General features: G+C 44.7%; 1 protein-coding gene across 2 annotated transcripts in view; it reads left to right on the top strand.

The window, feature by feature from the left end:
• NUP107 (nucleoporin 107) overlaps positions 1 to 19,933 on the top strand; it is a 790,450-nt gene that overhangs the window by 430,349 nt on the left and 340,168 nt on the right. For both annotated transcript variants that reach the window (XM_069629720.1, XM_069629721.1), the window contains one exon: positions 752 to 800. In XM_069629720.1, the coding sequence (XP_069485821.1) occupies positions 752 to 800 (49 nt within the window). The remainder of the gene's footprint in view (positions 1 to 751; positions 801 to 19,933) is intronic.

Genomic DNA, 19,933 nt, shown 5'->3' with positions numbered 1-19,933 from the left:
GAGGACCCCAGAACACAGTGAATGGGGGGAAATCAGTGAAGGCCCCTACAAAGAAATGGTGAACAGGTAACCACACAACTCACAAGGGCCAACTAATTGAGTCAATTGTTACACATTTATTGTGCCATTTCTAAGGGGGGTGCTGGGTCATGGTGTGTCTTTGTCTTCAAAGAGATGGTAAAAGAGGAGATGAGCACATTATGAAAGTAGCCACAAAGTTATATGGACCATAAATTGCGTATTCCATGTGTCACAGCAAGGAGCAGGGTGACGTGTGCAAGGAAAAATGGAAAACCAAATTCTCTTGCACTGTTTGTCTTAGGGAATGATCAATGCCCCCAAAACAGAGGAGCCTACCAAGGCAAGAAAGTAAAAAAAAGAAACGTACTTGCCCCCAAAAGTCAGAACAGTTTACAGATGGTAGTAAAGTGTTGGGTCTCCCATTGAGGTCTATTGGGGGACAGCAGCAAAAAATAAAATCTTTCCTAACTCACATTGCGTGATTTCAGCGATTGTGAAGAGTTTGGGTGTTTGTCGAGTGTTGTGAGTGGAGCATAGGTATATTTAAATCAAATGGGGGGCATCCTACCCTGCTCAGCCTTCACTCTACTGAAAAAGCAGATCTATTTGTGTTGGGTTCAATCCTACCAGTGTGTTCTGTGTGATTGTTCATTATTTAATGACAAGTTGCTTGTGAAATGTCTGAGCGATGCCTCATGTGCCAGCTGTAAACATTCTTGTTTCATTTCAGTTGGACTCTAGAAAAAGTGTTTGAAGAACTTCAAGCTACAAATAAAACGGTATGTTTCAAACTATATATGTATCCTTACACATTGCTTGTTAATTTATTTTAACTTTATATATTAAAAATGTATAGCTCCTTCAATAACTCCAGGCATCATCTCATATTGCCTGTCACACTTTAAGTTTGTGCCCTCTATACTGGAATTAACAAGTGTGGGAATCCCCTCTCCTGAGAACGAACATGGTGTAAACTTGTTCACTAGAATTTCTTCCACTCAGGAGGGTCTGCAACCATGTTTCTGCTCACTGACCCTTAACAGAGGAGAAATAGTAATTTGCTTATCAGCCTGGTCCTACCCACAAGTGCAGTCCAGTACTGAAATGCTGTACAATTCTCCTCTGAACAAGAGAACTGTCAGCAACCCCAGCACACTTTCTGGCCTTGTTGAGCCTCCTCAGTGATGCTCAAAGCTATCCTTTTTCGAGAAGTGCTTGAACTGCGGGTGGTGCATGCTCCTTTCACTGATGAGCATCTATTTCCACTGCCACATAGCAGGAAAACAGCTGGCCTGGATCTGACCGGATCATGCTTGTGTATGACTATGTTGACTGGGATTCCTAGCCTAATTCCAATTTTCGAAAATTATTTACATCATTTTATAGAGCTTTTATCCAAAGCCTGAGCATTTGTCCTGGATGAAGCCAAGGAAGGTTTGACCGTGGCAGTTCCACATGATTGGATGGCGACCAAAAGCTTGAAAGCACCAGTAAATAGTTTGAAATCTGCTCCCAATTATCCAATTTTTAACCTGGGAGTTTCCATCCTTACCATGTCTAACCCTGCACTAAAGCATTGGATGAGCTGTACCCATGGTTCCTGGCCCAGATCATGTGTGCACAGGGACGTTGACTTCGACCCCAAAGCAAACATCAGGATAGAAATCCTAGGGAACCTGGTGTCAATGCCAACGAGAGTCATGGCATGACTCCAAGAAGAGGTTCATTTAAGGACTGATTGTCCCCATTTTGATTTCTGTCTCAAGACAGTATAAAAGGTGGGGGTGGCGGGTTCAATTCAACATTCCTTTTTTCACTGGTAGCCAGATATCCCGGGGAAAGGACTTGAGCAAAGGCTGGAGGTGTGTAACTGGTTCCGGGAATTGAACCTGCCAAGAGTGGATGGGGATTTCCAGGCCCAACCTCTCTCACAGGCAATATCATGGATTTAAAAACATTTTTTTTTATATATATGTGTGACCATTGGTCTCATTTGCCTATGGCGTATGGTTAGGCTGTAACAAGTAGCTTTCCTAGGTTGTGTAGAACTGACATGGGGTTGTTTGTTTTCTGGTAGTTTTTCTTGTTTGTAATCCTGTAATTAAATGCATGAGAATTGCATTGTTTTCTTTGAGACATTTGTGAAAGGTTTTATTTAACTGAAACCATATCGCAATAAAAAAGAATACAATTTGTCATTGTTCACTGAAACCCCAGAGTAGGTTCTTTATCTATTTAGTTCCTGTAGTAAGGCTTAAACAGACATTTAGCATTGATGCACATGGATAGATTCTGCAAACAGGCCCAGTTTGAATTCCTGCCCTCCCACTGTAATTCATCTATTGGATTCATTATTGCGAAAGGCTGCCGACAAAGATTCCATTATTAGCGCAAATAGGAGAATTTAATGCAGGTAACCTTGTTTTGTCGTCCTCCCAATTGCAAATGTCTCCAAGACTACCCCATTTTCTCTCAATGTAGCAACAGAGACGGCATAAAGAGCTCTAATCTTATTCCTACAACGATCAATGTGGTACATTGCCACATTCTGGGATCTCTAGTCGACCTGGACAAAGGTCTTCTCGGCATCAAATGAAAGCAGAACGGAGTCAACTACATCCTTTCTCGGGAAGGCCAGCAAGTTTTTCCAGACATTACCCCCCTCCTTCCTATCTCAATAAAATCCACTTGATCTTTACGAATCAATGTTTTTTATTTTTGAGTTTTTATAGAGCACAAACATGACAATTTAATATAAGGGACTGTACAGCAAAAAAAATTCTGATGCTTGTGAATCTACTTAGAGTAACATGTTGTGCATATAGTCTGACATATAGTGGTAATCGTGGATCGAAAAGGGATGTCGATATGTGTGTGGCTGTAACACTATCCCCAACGTGACGTGTAGTGTACCCAAAATCCGTCATGCATTGAGGTCCCACCAAATTGTTTCTTTTCCGCCTATCTAGTCATCCGCACATGCTGAGCTCGTATATCGTTAAAATTGCTTTGTCTTACTTGAAGCATTTCTCGCTTAACTGCCTCGACGGTTACCGTCGCCTTGGGCGAGGTGTCTGCCGACAGCCACAGCTCTGATTCGGAAGCCGTAGACTTAACAGTGGAACCTACGAGTTCCTGCGTGTCTGTCCCCAGGCCTGATAAGCATGCTACTGGCAGTTCGATGGGGATATCACACCCCGCTGACAAGGGCACGCACTCTTAACTTGCACTTAAACATACAATCCCTACCTTTTCCTCGACGGATCCGCAGAGAAAGCCATTGACGCCCGCTGGCCAGTCAAAGTTTGACAGGGCTTATTGAACCTCACGGTTCAGCACCCTCTGCGCACCTGCCATTGCGGCCTGAACACAGCGTTCATCTTTGGGCGCTCCCATTAAATCTGCGGCCCTCAGTGCGGTAGCATCGAAAGACATGCCAACGCGGGTGCATCTATCGAAAACACTCCCAAAGCTTCCGGAGAAACTTTGTAAAGCCTGTTTGCATGGTTCTGACCCTTATAAGGCCTCCCCTTTACCTGAGGGGTTTTCCCCAGCCTCTCCCCTTCTAAGGCCTTGCAGCAGGATCCTGTTCCAGCTGCCCTGCCCTTCCTTCCCACTCATGAGTCCAGCTCCTCGGGTTGGACTAGGGAAGCATTCGAGGCATGTATGGAGAAAATGTCACACTTTATCAACTTTTCGGACCAGTTTGATGATATTCTCAAGAGACATAGGCCTGTGAATGCTTGACCTATTCCTCTGAAGTCCCCAAGTCTCCTTTCCCCAGGTGCACAATTTGTATCCTCGGGCACAATACCACAATTAAAATTACAATACAGTATATTCCTACTGCTTTTAGCACAATAAATCAGTAAAATTACAATGCATTCACCTAAAACCAAATTATGTGAGAAAAAGGAAGCAAGACAACCTCACAGCATACAATATTATAGACTCTCCAAAGTGGTAGCTACCTTTCTCTAAAAAAAGGTAAAAAATGATACAGGGCTCATTGTACCCCCTTCCCACACCTCCCCCCACCCCCATGAACAAGTCCCAAATAACCTCAGTAGTGGAATCTGAACTCAGTCCCGCGGCTACAATTGCCACCCTCCTATGCCCCCGCAAGGAGTCACAATATATTAGCAAATGCTGCACCGACTGAAGGGCGCCACAGCCACAAAGACGACACATCCTGGCCTGTCTTGGGATGTTTAGCCAAGCCTCTGTAATTTCAAAGGTCTTAACAGAATTGGTTTTAAGTTTAAGGTAATCCCACACCAGTGTGTTACCCAGGAATTGGTTGATATAATTAGGTGGCCCAGCGCGTGCACAATATACTCCCAAAATAAGGCACTGTTTGAGATGGGGGGCCAATTACACCATATAATGCTCAACGTAATGGCTATAGACAGACACTTTTATGGCGGCTTTATACTGGAGGAAGGGCCAACTCAAAGTGGCATTCTGGACCATAGCCAGCCATTTCTTCCAACATCTACCAAGCTGTCGATGGCACAACCCTGCATGCGAAAGATTTTAGTCTGACGCATGCTATGGATGGTGGAATTAAAGGGGCCAGCCTCTGCATTGGCAAGCTGCCAGAGAAGATTCAAGGACGACAACTGGTGTCTTGCCATGCAGGAAAAGATACTAAACTCCAAGTATATGGTCGGGATAGGGGCCCGAGTATGGAGCCGCAGCAGCCTCTTGAGTAGAAAGGATTCCAGTTTTGCCACACCCACTGTGTTTCCAGGCTGCCAAGGTACGGCACTATACATCAAGATGGGGCTGATCTTTGCCAAGAATAGTTTGACAAGAATCCCCAAAGAATAAATTCCTCCTGAGCAGGCCATTTTTCCCAGGGCCCTCAAAACTTGGCAATACCGAAGTCTGATGTTGTCTAGTTGGCAACTACTACGTTGTTCCTACTGGTTCAGGGGTGGAAACACTGCCAAAGTCTGCTGGGAGCACCAATGAAGGCCTTCTCGAGATCATGTCAGAGGAGCAAGTTTTCAACGGGACAATACCAGAGTCGATATTTGGGTTGTCAGCAGGCGGCTCGTCTTTGGTCTTTGTAGAATTCTTGGTTCTGCACATCTACCAAACAGTTGCAGGCGCATTCCTTTTATCCTAGGTTCAGGCTGGGATCAAGCCTAAGCCCACCAATGGTAAGGATGTGCACTATTGAAACAGCCATCCTTTCGTGTATCGCCATTGCTCACCACATCTGCCTAGCAACAGACTTTTCATATAAGGCATTTCCTGACCTGAGAAACCACGAAGCAGGCCAAATAACAATATTGCTAAAGAAGTAGCGAAAATCCTCGTGGCCCGGCCCTCTTGGGCTGCTAAACCTTTACTATCCCTTTGCGGTAAATGCAAAAGTGCATGAGTAAAAAGTACAAAATATGGTCAAACTATCCACTTTCAACAACTCATCGTAGGCACATTGTAAATCTAACCAAAAAGCCACTGCATAAGTTATAAGGATACACATACTAACTGCACTTCATTGTAAGTTGATGTATGCAATTGTAACAATACAATAATTCACAAAGAGAGACTGTATTGACCGTCTTGGGGAGAAGTCAATTTCCCATAAGAATGAGCGAATCAGGCAATGGAAGTAAAGCCTAAGGACAGGGTTCAAAACAAGCAAAAAGAAAGTGTGTCCCATAGAAATATATGGAGGGAATGATGTAAAAAGAAAATCTTTCCTAACTGTGTGCATCCAGAACTTCCTGTAGCCTTTCCTGGTCTCATATGCCCTGTTGCATCTATTATCGCCCTTTCTCCTATAGGGGTGTCCAATTCTTTAGCTTCTGCCTTTGATAACCCTGCGAGACCTAGACCTGATAGGGAAGTAGTAATTTGTTCCACCTTCTCTTCACATGAATCGCTATACAGAGTCTTGATGTAGTGAATGAAACAGTGGGCTATTTCTGTGATATGTGCAAGTTCTTTACCGATGATCCCTCTAATCTTTGACACTCCCCTCTGATGATGTGTCAACCTTGGGCGCCTTCCGATTAAAATGTTACTTTAGATATCTCAATCTATGAAACGACAGTCCCATCAACAGTGCTTTTAGCATCTTGCGCTGCTTCTCACTGCCAAGAGAGCCTCCACTGAGTTCTCCAGTCTTCCCCGAACACCATCCTCAAGCTTCTGTGTTTTATCCTTGATGCTGGTTTCCATACACCTTCTTTCCCGCCGATCCCTGCCTAATCGGCAGGCCTTGCAAAGTAGTCCTGGGAACCCTCCAATTTGTGCTCTGCTCTGCAATACGTTTCCTGTCGCAGTCAACTCAAAATAATGTTCCAATTGGAGCCTCCCTATAAGAATCCTTATTCTCAACTACCACTACAACATGTGATCTAACCAACCAATTTAATATACGTGGTTACCAGTTATTCCTTACCCGTTTCCTTCAGCAGATCTGGACGGATGCATGTGACGTGAGGGGATGAAGGAATAGGGATTAATCTCTCTGCATGGTTATGTGCTCTCCAGATATAGGAAAGGAAATGGTAATCCAGTTGAGCTTTGGTTCCCCTCTACCCTCTGTCAGTTGCCTGTACTCCCGCCCTCATTGTGTACAAATCTATTGCACAACTATTGCACGGTCCCAATACCAAATGTAGCTACTCCAGAGTATTACTAAACGTTTGGGACAGCCATTAAGTACTCCTCACAGAAAGTGTCCCCACCCTGATTCGGACCATAGACAGTGCCCAATTTGATTTGCTTTACCTTTGTGCACTTGCACTTGTAGGTTTGTCTCTGTACTGCCCTTATAATAGCCATTTCCAAAAGCTTCTTTTTGCTAAGACACCCTTAAATTGTCCTATTTAACTACTACATATTCTATATTATTCCCCTCTTTTAAGCTTGGTTTCCTGCACAAATGCTGTTGCAAGGGCAATTTGGTTTAAATTCTGCCTCCAGTATGTAATCCATTTCACGTTGAGGGTCACCACCTTCATGTTTTTTTAATTCACTATGTTTCACATAGCTCACATTACATTATAGGAATTCTTTAACCATCCCAGGAGACTCCAGCACCCTGGTCTACACAGGAATCTCCAGCCCTTACAGGCCTGACTTGCAGTCAAATCCCAGACATATCTCCTAGCCCACTGCACAAATACATTACTTCGAGGCAACTCACCCCCTCGAAAGGAGTAAGTTGAAGTCAAAGCCCTGGCAACAAGCAAGAGCACCTGATTTAGACTCCCCGTTATATAAGTTGTCTGCCAGCTCCAATGTACTTTTTCCATTCTAACCCCTCACCCGGCGGAGTCTTAAATCCAGCTCTAAATCACCTGGTCCTCCGTCATAGTTTACAGGGGAGGGTGTGTATTCAGCTTCTGTACTTTCTTGCTGGCAGAATTTCCAACCTTGCATCTTCCTCAAGAGTCTTGTTGATCCTTCCAATGCCTTTGGGTATTGTTTTACTTCTCTGTCCCAGGTTTCTCCTGTAAGTGGAAAATTATTCTTTTAAACTCTTAATTCTGTAGTTCTCTCCCAAACTCTCGGACATCAAGGCAAAAGGGTAGCCCTAAAAATAGGGGATTCCCTGCTCCATGAGTGAAGATGTTAATGAACTAAATCCTCTGCTTCTCTAGAGGGTTAACGCGAAACGGTCTTCAAAAATATACACCATGGCACGTTAATAGACAATGGGGCTTGCTTGTCTCACTCGCTGTAACAAGTCTTCTCATGATGATAGCAACATCTGACTACAATGAAGCTTCTCGGTTCTCTTTTAGGCACGTTTTCTCCCCCCCCTTTTTGCATCTTAAGACAGAATTTACAATATCTGACTTTCTCTTCAACTTTCAGGTTTCTCCCTCTGCTTCCTGTAACCCAAGAATGTGTAAATTAAGTCTTCCTCTATTTTCATTGTTATCCACTTTCCTCCTATTGCCATATACACGTTTCTAAATCTGTTGGGCAAGCTTATCTTATTTCCACTAAGTTAATGGAGAGTTGGTTACTCTCCAGGGCTTCAACTCTTTCCTCAGCTTTGTCTAGTCATCCTTCCCTCTCAAGCACCCGAGCCGGATGCCTGAGCACAGTGCCTTAATCTCTGCTAGCATGTCTAGAATACCTTTCTTCATCGCTATCTTGGTAGTCCACATGGTTCCTTTACTCCCTGCTGGCTGCTGATTGCCCAACTGTTCCAGGTCGGATGACCTTCAAAATCACTGTAGTGACTGAGCACTCCCGGTCACAGACCTATTCCAATCCTTCTGCATTTTTTCAACAGAGCCGACATGTTTGCTTAGCAATGTATCATCCCATACTTTGCGGCTGAAGCGAGTTCAGATCTTTTACTCATTCCTTACTCCCCACTCTAAAGCAGAACATTCCACCATGTCCAAGGACTTTGGTCTCCTTTGACACCACGCAGGCTTTGCACTCCCTATGTAACTGCAAGAAGTAATTTCCTTAAAGCCAGTTCTCACATTGATTGAGCTTCTGGGACAAGCAGGAGTAGTGACAAGTAGGGCTCCTCACAATGCTAAATGTTAAAAGTTCTGTTGCAAGTGTGTAAAACACTCCTATAATGTTAAAAGAAATCTCTCCATGCTGCCTTTTTCAGGCTCTTAAGTGACAGAAGTGAGCTTCCAACATCCGTGCTGCGCTAAAACGATCATTGCCTCCTGGTGGGCTGTATCCACTGGTGGGCATGGACATTTTTAGAGTTTCCCTGCACAATAGTAGCCAGAACCACAGATGGGGGGGGGGCAACGGTCCACCTCTGCCTTTCCAGTCCCAGACCTACAGCCCTGATATCCCCATTTCCAGGGCGTCTCCTAGGCTCTCCAACGGCAGCTCAATTAGGTCCTGCAGTTATTGGCTTCTATCGAGACTCCGACAGGTCACAGGCTGACTCTCCTAATTTATAATTCAGACCTAAAACACTGTAGGCAGGAGGAGGAGCCTCTTCACCACAGCCTCCGCACAGCAGATCTCTGCCACCTTTCTGCACTTAGCTGTTGCGCCACATACTGCCTCCCACCGCTGCTCTGTCTTTTGCTCAAAGTCCTCTTTCTGTAGTACTCCACGCTCGCAGGGTGATCATTTTGTTTTTTTTGTGCGTGTTCTTTCAAAGGTATGTCCCATCCATTGAGGGAACCAGCATATCCAGTGCTCGTGGATCGGCTGCTGGCATGACTGCACCCCCTGGTGGTCTCCTCTTTGACAGGTCTCAGTGTTTTTACGGCTGACCAATCAAATTCTCTTTCTAACGAGATGTGCACTTCCAATATCTTAACCTGTATAGAAAGATAATCAAGATCCTCTTCTAAAACTGTGGATTCTGCCTCAGTCTACTCGCTTCAGACGTTTATGCTTTCTTTTGTATCTTTACTGTTTTATAAATAGCTTAAATTAGCACCCTCATCAGCCTAGCAGCTTGCAAGGGGGTGCAGACTCCTTGTTCCATTCTCACCCCCTGTGAGTCTGCCATCTTCTCTGTCACTTCCTCTCCTTTACTCCCCCTCTCCTTTATTCCCCAATTTCCCCTCCTGTCTCTTTTAATCTCCCTTTTGCCTTCACCTGACATCTCTCGCCTCTCTCGTTCTCTCCTTCTGGCCATCTGTCATCTGTGTTAGGAAAGATTTTCTTTTTGCTGCTTTCCTCCCATACACTTCTATGGGACACTTTTTATTTCTTTTGCTTTGTTGCAGCTCTTGAACTGACTTTTTGTCTAATTAAAGCCCTATTCTTTACTTCCCTTGAGTTTTTGCTCGTTCTTATGGGGAAACTGATCTGTCCATAATACTGTCAGTACTGGTAGACTGTCTCTCTTAGTGCATTTTCTGTATTGTTACAAGTGCACACATTACCCTAAAGTGAATTGGTGTTAGGATACCTTGTATTTTTAGTCAAGTTTACAATGTGCCTAGGATGAGCTGGTGGCAGCGGATAGTTTTCTACCGTTTTTTTGTACCTTTTACTCATGCACTTTACCAATTACCACAATGGCCTAGTAAAGGTGTCTAGCACCCTAAGATGGCTCGGCAACAAGGTTTATGCTTGCCGTTTGTTCATATTGTTATTTGGCTGCCTTCCTGCCTTCTGGGGTCCAAAATTGTCATATATGGGAAGCACTTTCCTGGGAGAAAGCTGCTGCTTTCCTGTGAAATGAGGCGGTTTATGTGTGAGCCTGGATGTGGGGCTGGAACTGTCTTATGTCAGTACACATCCTGTTGCCTGAATGTCTGTTGCTGGAGAGATGGTATGGCCACTGGCTATCTCTGATTGCATAGCCCCTTCCGGTTTGAATGGTGCAAATCCTTACTATTGGTGGACCTGGGTGAGCTTCCAGTCTATACCTTTAACTCCTGCAGCCATTCTTCACGTAATCGTTGGAGCAAGTCCTCTACGAAGAAGAGAAGCCTGTTGACCTGAGGACGATCCCTACAGCTGACCATTACAAGCACCAACTTCAGTGAAGCCCTGCTCCTCTGCCTGATCTGAAGAAGACCCTTGTCGGTGCATCGACCCCTGAACCAGTGGGAATAATCTGTCTCAACCCCTGCTCGAGGATCCTTGCCTTCTGAGCCTTCATAAGCATCTCTAGACCAACTGGTGGACTGACCAGCGCTTTCCTGAGCTACCTCACTGCAGCTCTGCCGTTCTGAGTGCATCCTTGCAACTTGGAAGATCTTCATCTTATACTGCAAGACGCCTGCTCCTGCGTTTTCAGCCTTTTTGCATCAACCAAAGTCCTGCATAACCTGCTCCTTTGATCGTCCATTGAAGATGGGCTGTCGCCGCCTGACTGTGGTGACTCCCATTGCAATCCATCTTCACTTCCTGGAAGTTCAGCTGACAGGTGCCTGTACCCTAGATCCAAATACTGCAACCAACAAACTAAATTCTGATGCCAAGAGACCTTTGCACTCATGACACCTGGGCCTCCCTCGACTGTACTAAGCACAGAAGATTGTGTCCCCCAACGGAATCTGGAGCCTCAGCAGTGGTCTCAGGAGAAATCTGAGTCTGGGGGGTGATTTAACATGTGTGAGGAACCAGGAATTAGACACAGATGACTCGTGATTGCCAAAAACCTTAATTTAAATAATGAAGGGGTTGGAAAATACCTCACTGTCCCTAATCTAGGAGGTATTTCCCTACCTGAATCAAAACCCTGGGGCCTGTGCTGGTTCAAGATGCCCAAAGCAAAAATGTCCTGTTTCCGAAATCCTATCCTATCCTATCCTATCCTATCCTATCCTAGCTGTCCCGTTCTAAAAGTAACTCTAAGGTGTTAAGGGTATTGTCTTTGGCTTGAAAAGTGCACACATGTTCAACTTCAATAAAAAGGTATAAATCCAACAAAGGTTCCAATTGGATAATGTTCACAGTTCAAGGGAATTACTACTTTCATCAGGTTTCTTTCCAGGAAAACAAAAGTTCAAAAGAATAACCAAGTTTTTGGTAGCTCAAGAGGATAACCCCCTCTTCTTGTTGTTGCAACTCACTCTAGGAGAAGTGACTCCCTCACTGCAGTTCAAAATCCTGACGACAGGAATCTTCCTTGTGATTCTCTTTTTCAAAATACCACAAATGCAATTCCAAAATCCTAAGGGCGTGAATCTCCCTTCGGATTCTCTGACTCAAAAAAGACCAGGTATACTCTCCTGCCAGATTCTCTCACATAGTTTCTTAATACAATTTAGGTGCGGGTCCCAGATTCACAAAGTACCCGGTTTTCCGAAATTAATTTTTGTCGACTTTGTTTTCACAAAGCCCCAGTTCCTTAGTTTCCTGCCTTGGAACAGAGCCCTCCTTTCTGGATTTCTCTGCGGTCCACGCTGCAAAGCGTCCCGGTATCCTTTGTCTGCTTTCTCTGGCTCACCGGTATTTGGCACCTTTGCGTCCTCTGCGCGTGTCCCTCTTCGCATTGGTCATGCTTTGGTAAGCATTGGCATCTCCAACACTCGCTGGTCTTCTCCCTGCTCTGGTGTACACGATGGAGCTTCCCCTGCTCCAAGTCTCGTGTCAGCGGTCTGCTCAGTCTCATGTCCTTTCGCTTTTGTGTGCAGCTAAAAGCTCAGGTCCCACGGCAATCACTAGCTGGTCGGGTCTCAACAGTTCTGCACGGCTTCAATTTTGAACACCCGCAGTATTGAAGGGAGCTGGTTGGAGCCAGTCAAATTCCTCCAACAGCTAGACCGTTCACTTCGGTCTTAATGAGTAATCTTCGCTCTGGTTGATCTCTTCCTCATGTCAGTCTTTGCTACTGATAACACTGTGGGGGTGTTTACGAGTTCTATGACTAAGTGTTGGGGAATATTGAGGATTCCTGCCACCATATGCTATGAGGACATGAGGTATTGAAGGGATGTCCCTAAAAGGGAAAGGGGCATACCATATCTCGCCCAATGATGTTGCTTCACCCCCCTGAGGATTGCCTCCCCCATGTGGTCCATCTTCAAATAGCCACCCCCCAGGATCAAGGTCAGGTACAGGCTGCTGTCCCCTGGCCACACGAGGAGAGGCTGCCTCTAGCAAAGTAGTGATGACACCATAAGGTTCAACACACATACCTTTTCCCCCCTGTTTTCCATAGGGTTACGTGGGCGTAAAGTTCGGTCTCTAAACCACTGTTTCCTGACTTTGGTCGGTGGAAGCCTGGTTACAGATTCCTTCCTAGGCCGATCCTAGTGACTGGGATTGAGTGAGTTTACTTACCTGAAATTGACTTGCCTTTTTGACTTTTGAATCATAACTGCTAATGTCATCCAATTTCTTTGTAAACCTACCTAAAAAGTAGAACATTGGAACTGATGTCTTTAGGGTACAAGGCCCCAAACCATCTTAAGATTGGAATCATTAAGTGTTAAGAAAATAGTTTTGTGGTTACTCTAAAGCGTCTTTACTGATTTTCCTGCATCTGTGTACTTGCCTGTGTTACACTGGCTATTGATTGAAATGCTCTCCTTTTTTCACTTAAGGGTGACTGTACGCATCTGTTTTATAGTAAGTGTTTGATAACTTTTCACTTGACGTTTTACTTAAGTTGTGTGTATCTGTGTGGAGTCATTGTATCCTTAGACCGCTCTCACAGCCCCCCTGGGACTAAGACTACCCACTCTGCTACTTACCTTGATTGGGTTTGGTGAAACCTCAATGTCTCCCCGTTCACTAGAATAGGTTGACCTCCCAAAATCCAACCCCAGGGTTGATTTTGGGAAACCATCAAAACAATCAGGACAGTGCATTACTAGCCTGCCCACCACTTTGATCTGCGCCAGATCATCAGCGGTAGCACCGCCAACATCAGTTATGCTCCCCCCCCCCCCCCCCCCCCCTCACTCTTCCTATTTGGATTTCCCTTTGCACTACACTGCCTCTTTGTTATGTGTAGCAGATGGCCTGAATGATAGAGGCTTGCTGAATGTTTCACACGTTTCATCAATACAGTGCAAGAGATGGACCTGTTCTTGGGGCAAAGATGGTTCAGCATACAACCGTCAGGAGGTTCAGTAGGGTGCACTGGCTGAAAAAGGGGTTTAGGAAGGTGGTGCTAGGGAGGTCCCTCGCTCTAAACTCCTCTAGGATTCCTGCTCAAGCGTCCTTAGCCCTGGTTAGTTTTTAGAGCACGAAAACTAATAACCCCTACTGTCTGTTTGCTACCTTGTTCGAATGTGGGGAGTCGCTGGCTATCCCTCCCTCAGGGACTTCCTACCCAACGATGTTAGTCCGAAGGGGGGGGGAGGGGGGGGGGAGGGGGGAGGGGGGGGGAGGGGGGGGTGGGTGTGTGTGTGTGTGCCTTCTGATATCATTGCCCCTAACCCTTCACTACTCCACTCCTTCCCCTACTCTCCTCTGTCCTACCAACTCCACCCACCTTTTCTGCTCCCAACGTCTCTTCAATGTCACTACCTTTTCTCCCTACCATTCTCTCCTATCTACCTTCTCCACACTATTGCCACTTTTTTTTTTCTCTACAACTACACTTCCAGTATTACTAATTCTATCACCCTCACTACAATCTCTCTCTCCAGGATAGCTCCCTCTACTATTAGTGTCTGTCTTCACAGCTACTGCTCTCCTACTCGCTACTAATCCTTACCTCCACCCTTTGATGTCGCAACCCTGTCTGTCCTGCTATTACTACCAATTCCCTGTCACCACCACTACTATTGCTCTTCTCCTGTCCACAAAACTTGGGGATCCGGTGTGCTGCTCACCTCTTCAATTCCCATTCTCGCTATTCACAGTCACTCCCCACATTGTCTATTACACCCCTTCTCCTCACACCCCTTTATTCATCCCTCTACACACTCTCCCCCTCTCACTAGCTACTAATAACCACATTCTCCTACCTCCCACAATAGCTCTATCCCTCTCCTTCACACATTTAATACACTCTACGATTACTACACAACAGTAGACTACACCACACCCCACTGTCTCACATTCTGGCAACAACTTCCATACTCTGCTCCACTGGATTTCTTGATCCTCTTCAGCTCCACCTGGAACATCGCCCGTACAACCCACACACTGTCTTTCCTGCTGACTGCTTCCATAGTACAGGGCTGAGTGTGCAGTGCCTTTCTCAACTCCCCATTGGTGGCAGCTCTCACCGGATCTACTTCACCCATCAGTGCCTGCCTTTCCCCCGGGAGGTGGGCTACCCAACTGGAGGCTTCAAACCCCCCCCTCTGCTTTTTCTTTGCCATGCTGTGAGCTGAAAGTTAGTTTTGCTGCTTGAAGGATGGGTTTTTTGCTTTTCTGGAGTTGAAGGTTGTGAAGGCCTATGGTTTGCCTTTATCACTTTTCTCTGCTCCAGGCTTTCTAGGCTGCTCACTGTTGCCTTGTGGAAGTTGAGGTCCTAATTGAAAAAGAGAACAGCAACTGCTTTGCAAGATACTGTGAGATGAAGTGGTATCTGTTTATAAATTCTGCACGCATGGGGAGGGGGGTGGGGAGGATTTTCTGGTCGACTGGTGCATACCTGGACCTGGCTTGTTCTGAGTTTCGTTTTACTGAACATCCTACTCCAGGTTGAGAAGGGTTGTTTTCCACACTTACTCCCTTTTTGGCATGGCCATGACCCTGTCACACATGTTTCCAGCACCTCCTGGGCACCAATGGTGATCATGAATTCACGTTTGGGCTATGTTAGGTAGATTTTCATTTTGTATGCACAACCTCCAAATGCGAGTCCCCCAGCACTTTTTTGCTGGACTGTTGGATTTTTGGTCTGTTCCCCTGAGTGAGTTGGAACCTTTTTCCACACGCTCATTCTTTAACTCCATCTTTGGGATACTTTTGTATTTCTTTTCATACCTTTTTTCTTGGAGTTATGTTTTCCTCCAAGTTTTATGGCATCTGTCTTTGACTTTTGCAGCACACAGCAGTCTGTGCAGTTTTGCTGGGAGCTCTTTGGGCTTCCCTTGCTATTTCCTATTATAGGGGGATATTTTATCCTTCCTATGTATTTATATTGTGTGATCAGCTTAGCCCACTGTAAAGATTCGCAGACACGGTGAGTGAAGATTTAACTTTAAAGTTTATTACGGCGAGCCCGCCGGAACAACCACTCCCTCTGCCCCTTTCCTCCAACTGTCGCTGCCATCACGCGAACCTCGCTGCCTAGAACAATTACAAAGAGAAGATGGTTCGCGTGACGGCGCGTTCACAAGCAACCATAATCTCTACATATCTTCCCCCTTAGGAGAACAACATAACGCACAAAAATGTATTAAATTGACTATGCATGAAATAGCAACTAAATTGAGTAATAGAGAAATAACAGATAAGAAAAGAAATACTGATACAACATAAGATAGCACTACCTGTGTGAGAAATATCATTTTAAGAAATCATCACACATGTCCATTCTACATTTATGTTTTAAGATCTTTGAATCTTTACGACATGTAGTCCCTCATCCAGGCAGGCTTGGATCTCGTCCTTTGGAGACAACCGAATCTATCACCGCCATACATATTCTCACTCCCACCTCCGCTTTTATCTAGCTGTCCTGCTTTCTCCACTCCTTCACTCGCACCATACGCCTTCGCAATTCTCCCTTTTGACCACACTTCACCTCCTTCCAAAATCGCCCGTCCTCTTGACCGCAGTTATCCTCTTTGGCCCCATGAACTTACTTTCCAAACACTTATTCACCAATCTGGGATTTTTTATGTACACCATCTCTCCAACTTTTCACTCACATTCCTTTACCTTTTCCCGGGCATTAACCAGACCTTACTTTTTTCTTGGCTCAGATTGATAAGTTTCATGATCTGTTCTCTATCCACTTGAATCACCTTGGCCACCCCTAACCATCCCGGACACAATCTGGTCCCTGGTTCGCTGCCCTTCAGGGACACGAATGGTGAGACTCCCGTCACTGAATGCGGGTGGTTACATAATTGCAAGTCAACAAATTCAATACCTCTCTCCATGGTTGGCCCACTCTCATAGCTAATTGCAGCCCCTCTTTCAAACATCGGTTGACCCTCTCCACAAGGCCATTTGCTCTAGGGTGGTACAACGCAGTTTTGATGTGTTTTATACCATAACTGCTAAGGAATTTCCTCATCGCCTCCAAAACAAATGGAACCCCGTTATCAGAGACAAGCTCTGTGGGCACCCCATCTTTAAGGAATATTTTCTCCAAAAATGTAATCAGTTCTCTAGCCGTGACTTCTTTGACCGCTTCCCATTCAATCCATTTCGAATGAAAATCAACTAGCACAAACAGAAATCTCAGACCTCCTCCCAAACCCACAATGGGACACATGATATCTACTGCCACTTTGGACCATGGTTGAATAGGAACTAAATTAGGAACCAATGCAGTCTCCTGCACAGTTCTCGTCTTGTCACTTGCTTGACAAACCATGCAGTCCTTCACCCATTTCTCAGCCATCTCATCAATGCGTGGCCACCAATAGTTCTGACAAAGGTTTCTTATCATAGCCCCTTCCCCTGGGTGTCCCTCATGGGCAAGTTCTATCAGACATGGCCTGATTGATTCTGGAGGAATGATGCACTGCCCCCTCCTTAGTCTGCCTTTATAAATATTCAATTCTTCTTTGAGCTCCCACCATATATCACTTTTTCTTTCTAAACTTTTCTTTTGGCGCCACCCCTTCACTGTCCATTCTTTAATCAATTTAAGTTCTTCATCAGAATCTTCTCCCTGTGACCATTTCTCCTGACTAACCGCATCCACTACCTCTGCTACAACTGATTCCTCTATTTCTATTTCCTTAAAATCAACTTCAGTTTCTCCAATAGTCAGCCTGGATAGGCAATCCGCCACTACATTTTCTTTTCCAGGCAGAAAACTCACATCAAAGTTGTATCCTTGGAGGCCTAAACCCCACCGACTTATCCTAGGCGATCCTAAGGCCCCCTTCCACTCTCAAACAACTGCACTAGTGGTTTATGATCTGATCTAACGACAAAACGCCTACCCCACAAAAGGTATTGAGACTCTGCCCCTCTCAAAGCCCTTGATGCAAATGCAAGAACCCCTTCCTTGCTCTCCTTGTCATATTGCACTAAGGCTGCTCCCAGTCCCAACATGCTTGCATCCACTACCAACACTGTTTTATCCAATCGGTCACACCTTCCAACAGAGGGCGCCTTACTAATCGCTTCCTTAAAATTTTCAAAAGCCACCCGACTTTCTGGAGTCCAATCGAACTTTGATCCCTTCTGGAGTATCATTCTTATAGGAGTGGAGAACATTGCAAAATCTTTAACAAATTTATGATGGTATTCGGGAAGACCTAAAAAGGATCCCCCTTGATCCTTGTTTGTCGGTACTGGTGCACTCTTCACCGCCTCCACCAAGCATTTCTTCGGTCTCACCCCAAACTCATCAATTTCATGTCCCAGGTACTCCACTCGTTCAACCGCAATTTTGCACTCATCTCTTCTCATTGTCAAACCAGCCTCACAGTCTACTTAACACATTGGTCAAAATCACATCATGTTCAGCCATGCCACTTGCATAGATAAGCATGTCATCCTGGAACACCACAATGTTCTTTATCCCCTCCATAACAGTGTCCATCACCCTCTGGAACACAGATGCTGCCGAGGCAAGGCCGAATGGCATTCTACAGTACTTGAAGGTACCAAAAGGCGTTATGAACGCCGTTAGATGTTGGCAGTCTTCTTTCAAAGGAATCTGGTGATATGCTTGAGAGAGGTCAATCACAGAAAATACTCTGGCATCCTTGAGAGTTGATAATTTATCACCAATTCTCGGCAAAGGATGTCTGTCTATGAGAATGTTCCTATTGATGTCTCTCATGTCTACGCAAAGCCTTATTTTTCGGTTTTGTCGCCACCACGATAGGTGATAACCATTCAGAACTCTCACTTTGCTCTATGATCCCTCTCTGCAGAAAGGTTTCAATCTCTGACTCCAGCTTTTCTCTCAAATCATGAGGTAATGGTCTCAATTCATGCACCTTTTGCATAGCCCCTGTTTTCAAACGAATCTCGTGTTCAAATCCTTTAAGCATCCCCAAGTCTTCTTGAACACCATCGGAAATTCTTTGTCCCACTTGTCTTTAATTTCCGCAACTGTGACAGGCTCTTCCACATTAGCTTGTATCCTAATGCCTAGTTTGCGTTGCTCGCCCCACCCCAAAGGAGACAAGCCCTCTTGTGTCACATACACTTCCGAATCACAGCTTCTGCCTTTGTATTTGATAGCTGCTTGGAATTTCCCCAATACCTAATTTTTTACATTTCCATAGGCATATGGTTCTATACTATGCTCCTTCAGTTCAGCGAGCTTGCCTTGCAAACATCTCTCATATGTTCTTTTTGACATCAGAGTCCAGGGCGAACAACTATCTACCTTTTTAAAGTTACAACTCTTCCATTTATCAAAAATACATTGGTAGGGGCACTTCCTTTGTTGGAGATTTCTGATATTTCAAGCACATGATTGGTTTGAGGTCCAATGTTCCCTCTAATTATTTTTCTCTAAGTGCGGAAATGTTTGGTTTTTGTGCACACATAATATTCCGTGTGTGCAACTCACTAATGAGGTAAGTTACTTGGTGAGCATGCACAGTTAGTGAGCTATCATCCCCGAAGAAAGTTTGGAAGGGAATTTCCACACCCAACCACTGTAATCCTTTATAAAGAAGCGTATAAGGTGCATCCTAAACACTTTTCCCAAACATATAGGCTACAAAAAACAAATATTTCATATGTGATTATAAAGAATGTTAATCAACCAGTCCAAGACTTCAATGTCTGCCACAGAATCTAGCAAAAGTACTCCTATGCGGAGAAAAATAAGTGTACAAAAAAGCATTGTATGCTCAGTATAAACAGTTGGTTTAGTTGTGGCTATTAATTTGTCGACACTGCTCAGAGACCATGCAGAATTTTGTTTGGCATTGGGAAAAACCCTCATATGTATTACAAAAAACAAATATCACTTGTCATAACTGAGTTGGCTGTCAAAGGATTATTACAGGATGCAATGTTTGCAAAAGGAATAACGACAACTAAAAGGAATGCGTCAGAAAACATGTCAGTAGGAGTTCATGTGCCACTTTAATGAAGTAATTCAAGAGCCGGGAGAACGTGCCTCTCATAATTAGTGAAAGGATGATTATTACATCAGAATAACTGCTCCACAGAATATTAGGATCAGAAAATCCTTGTTCCTCTGCTATCCATCAACATTATATTGTTCTGTGAATAGAGCTGTGACGACACTTACTCAAAATCAGTCATTCAGCTAAGAGGCATATATACACCATCAGTGTTTGCTCAATGAAAACAGGAAAATATCTTCAACAAAGACGCAAAACAATGAACATAAAGGATTCTACCACCTGCTTCTACCCACAAAGCTCCATTGATATTTTCTAGTCAGGGTCCAGCATAGCAG

The sequence above is a fragment of the Ambystoma mexicanum genome, chromosome 12 (genome assembly GCF_040938575.1).
Source record: "Ambystoma mexicanum isolate Mex_15411 chromosome 12, UKY_AmexF1_1, whole genome shotgun sequence".
Lineage (NCBI taxonomy): Eukaryota > Metazoa > Chordata > Amphibia > Caudata > Ambystomatidae > Ambystoma > Ambystoma mexicanum.
Note: the sequence above shows the minus strand (reverse complement) of the source record. Positions and strands in the feature narration are given on the sequence as shown.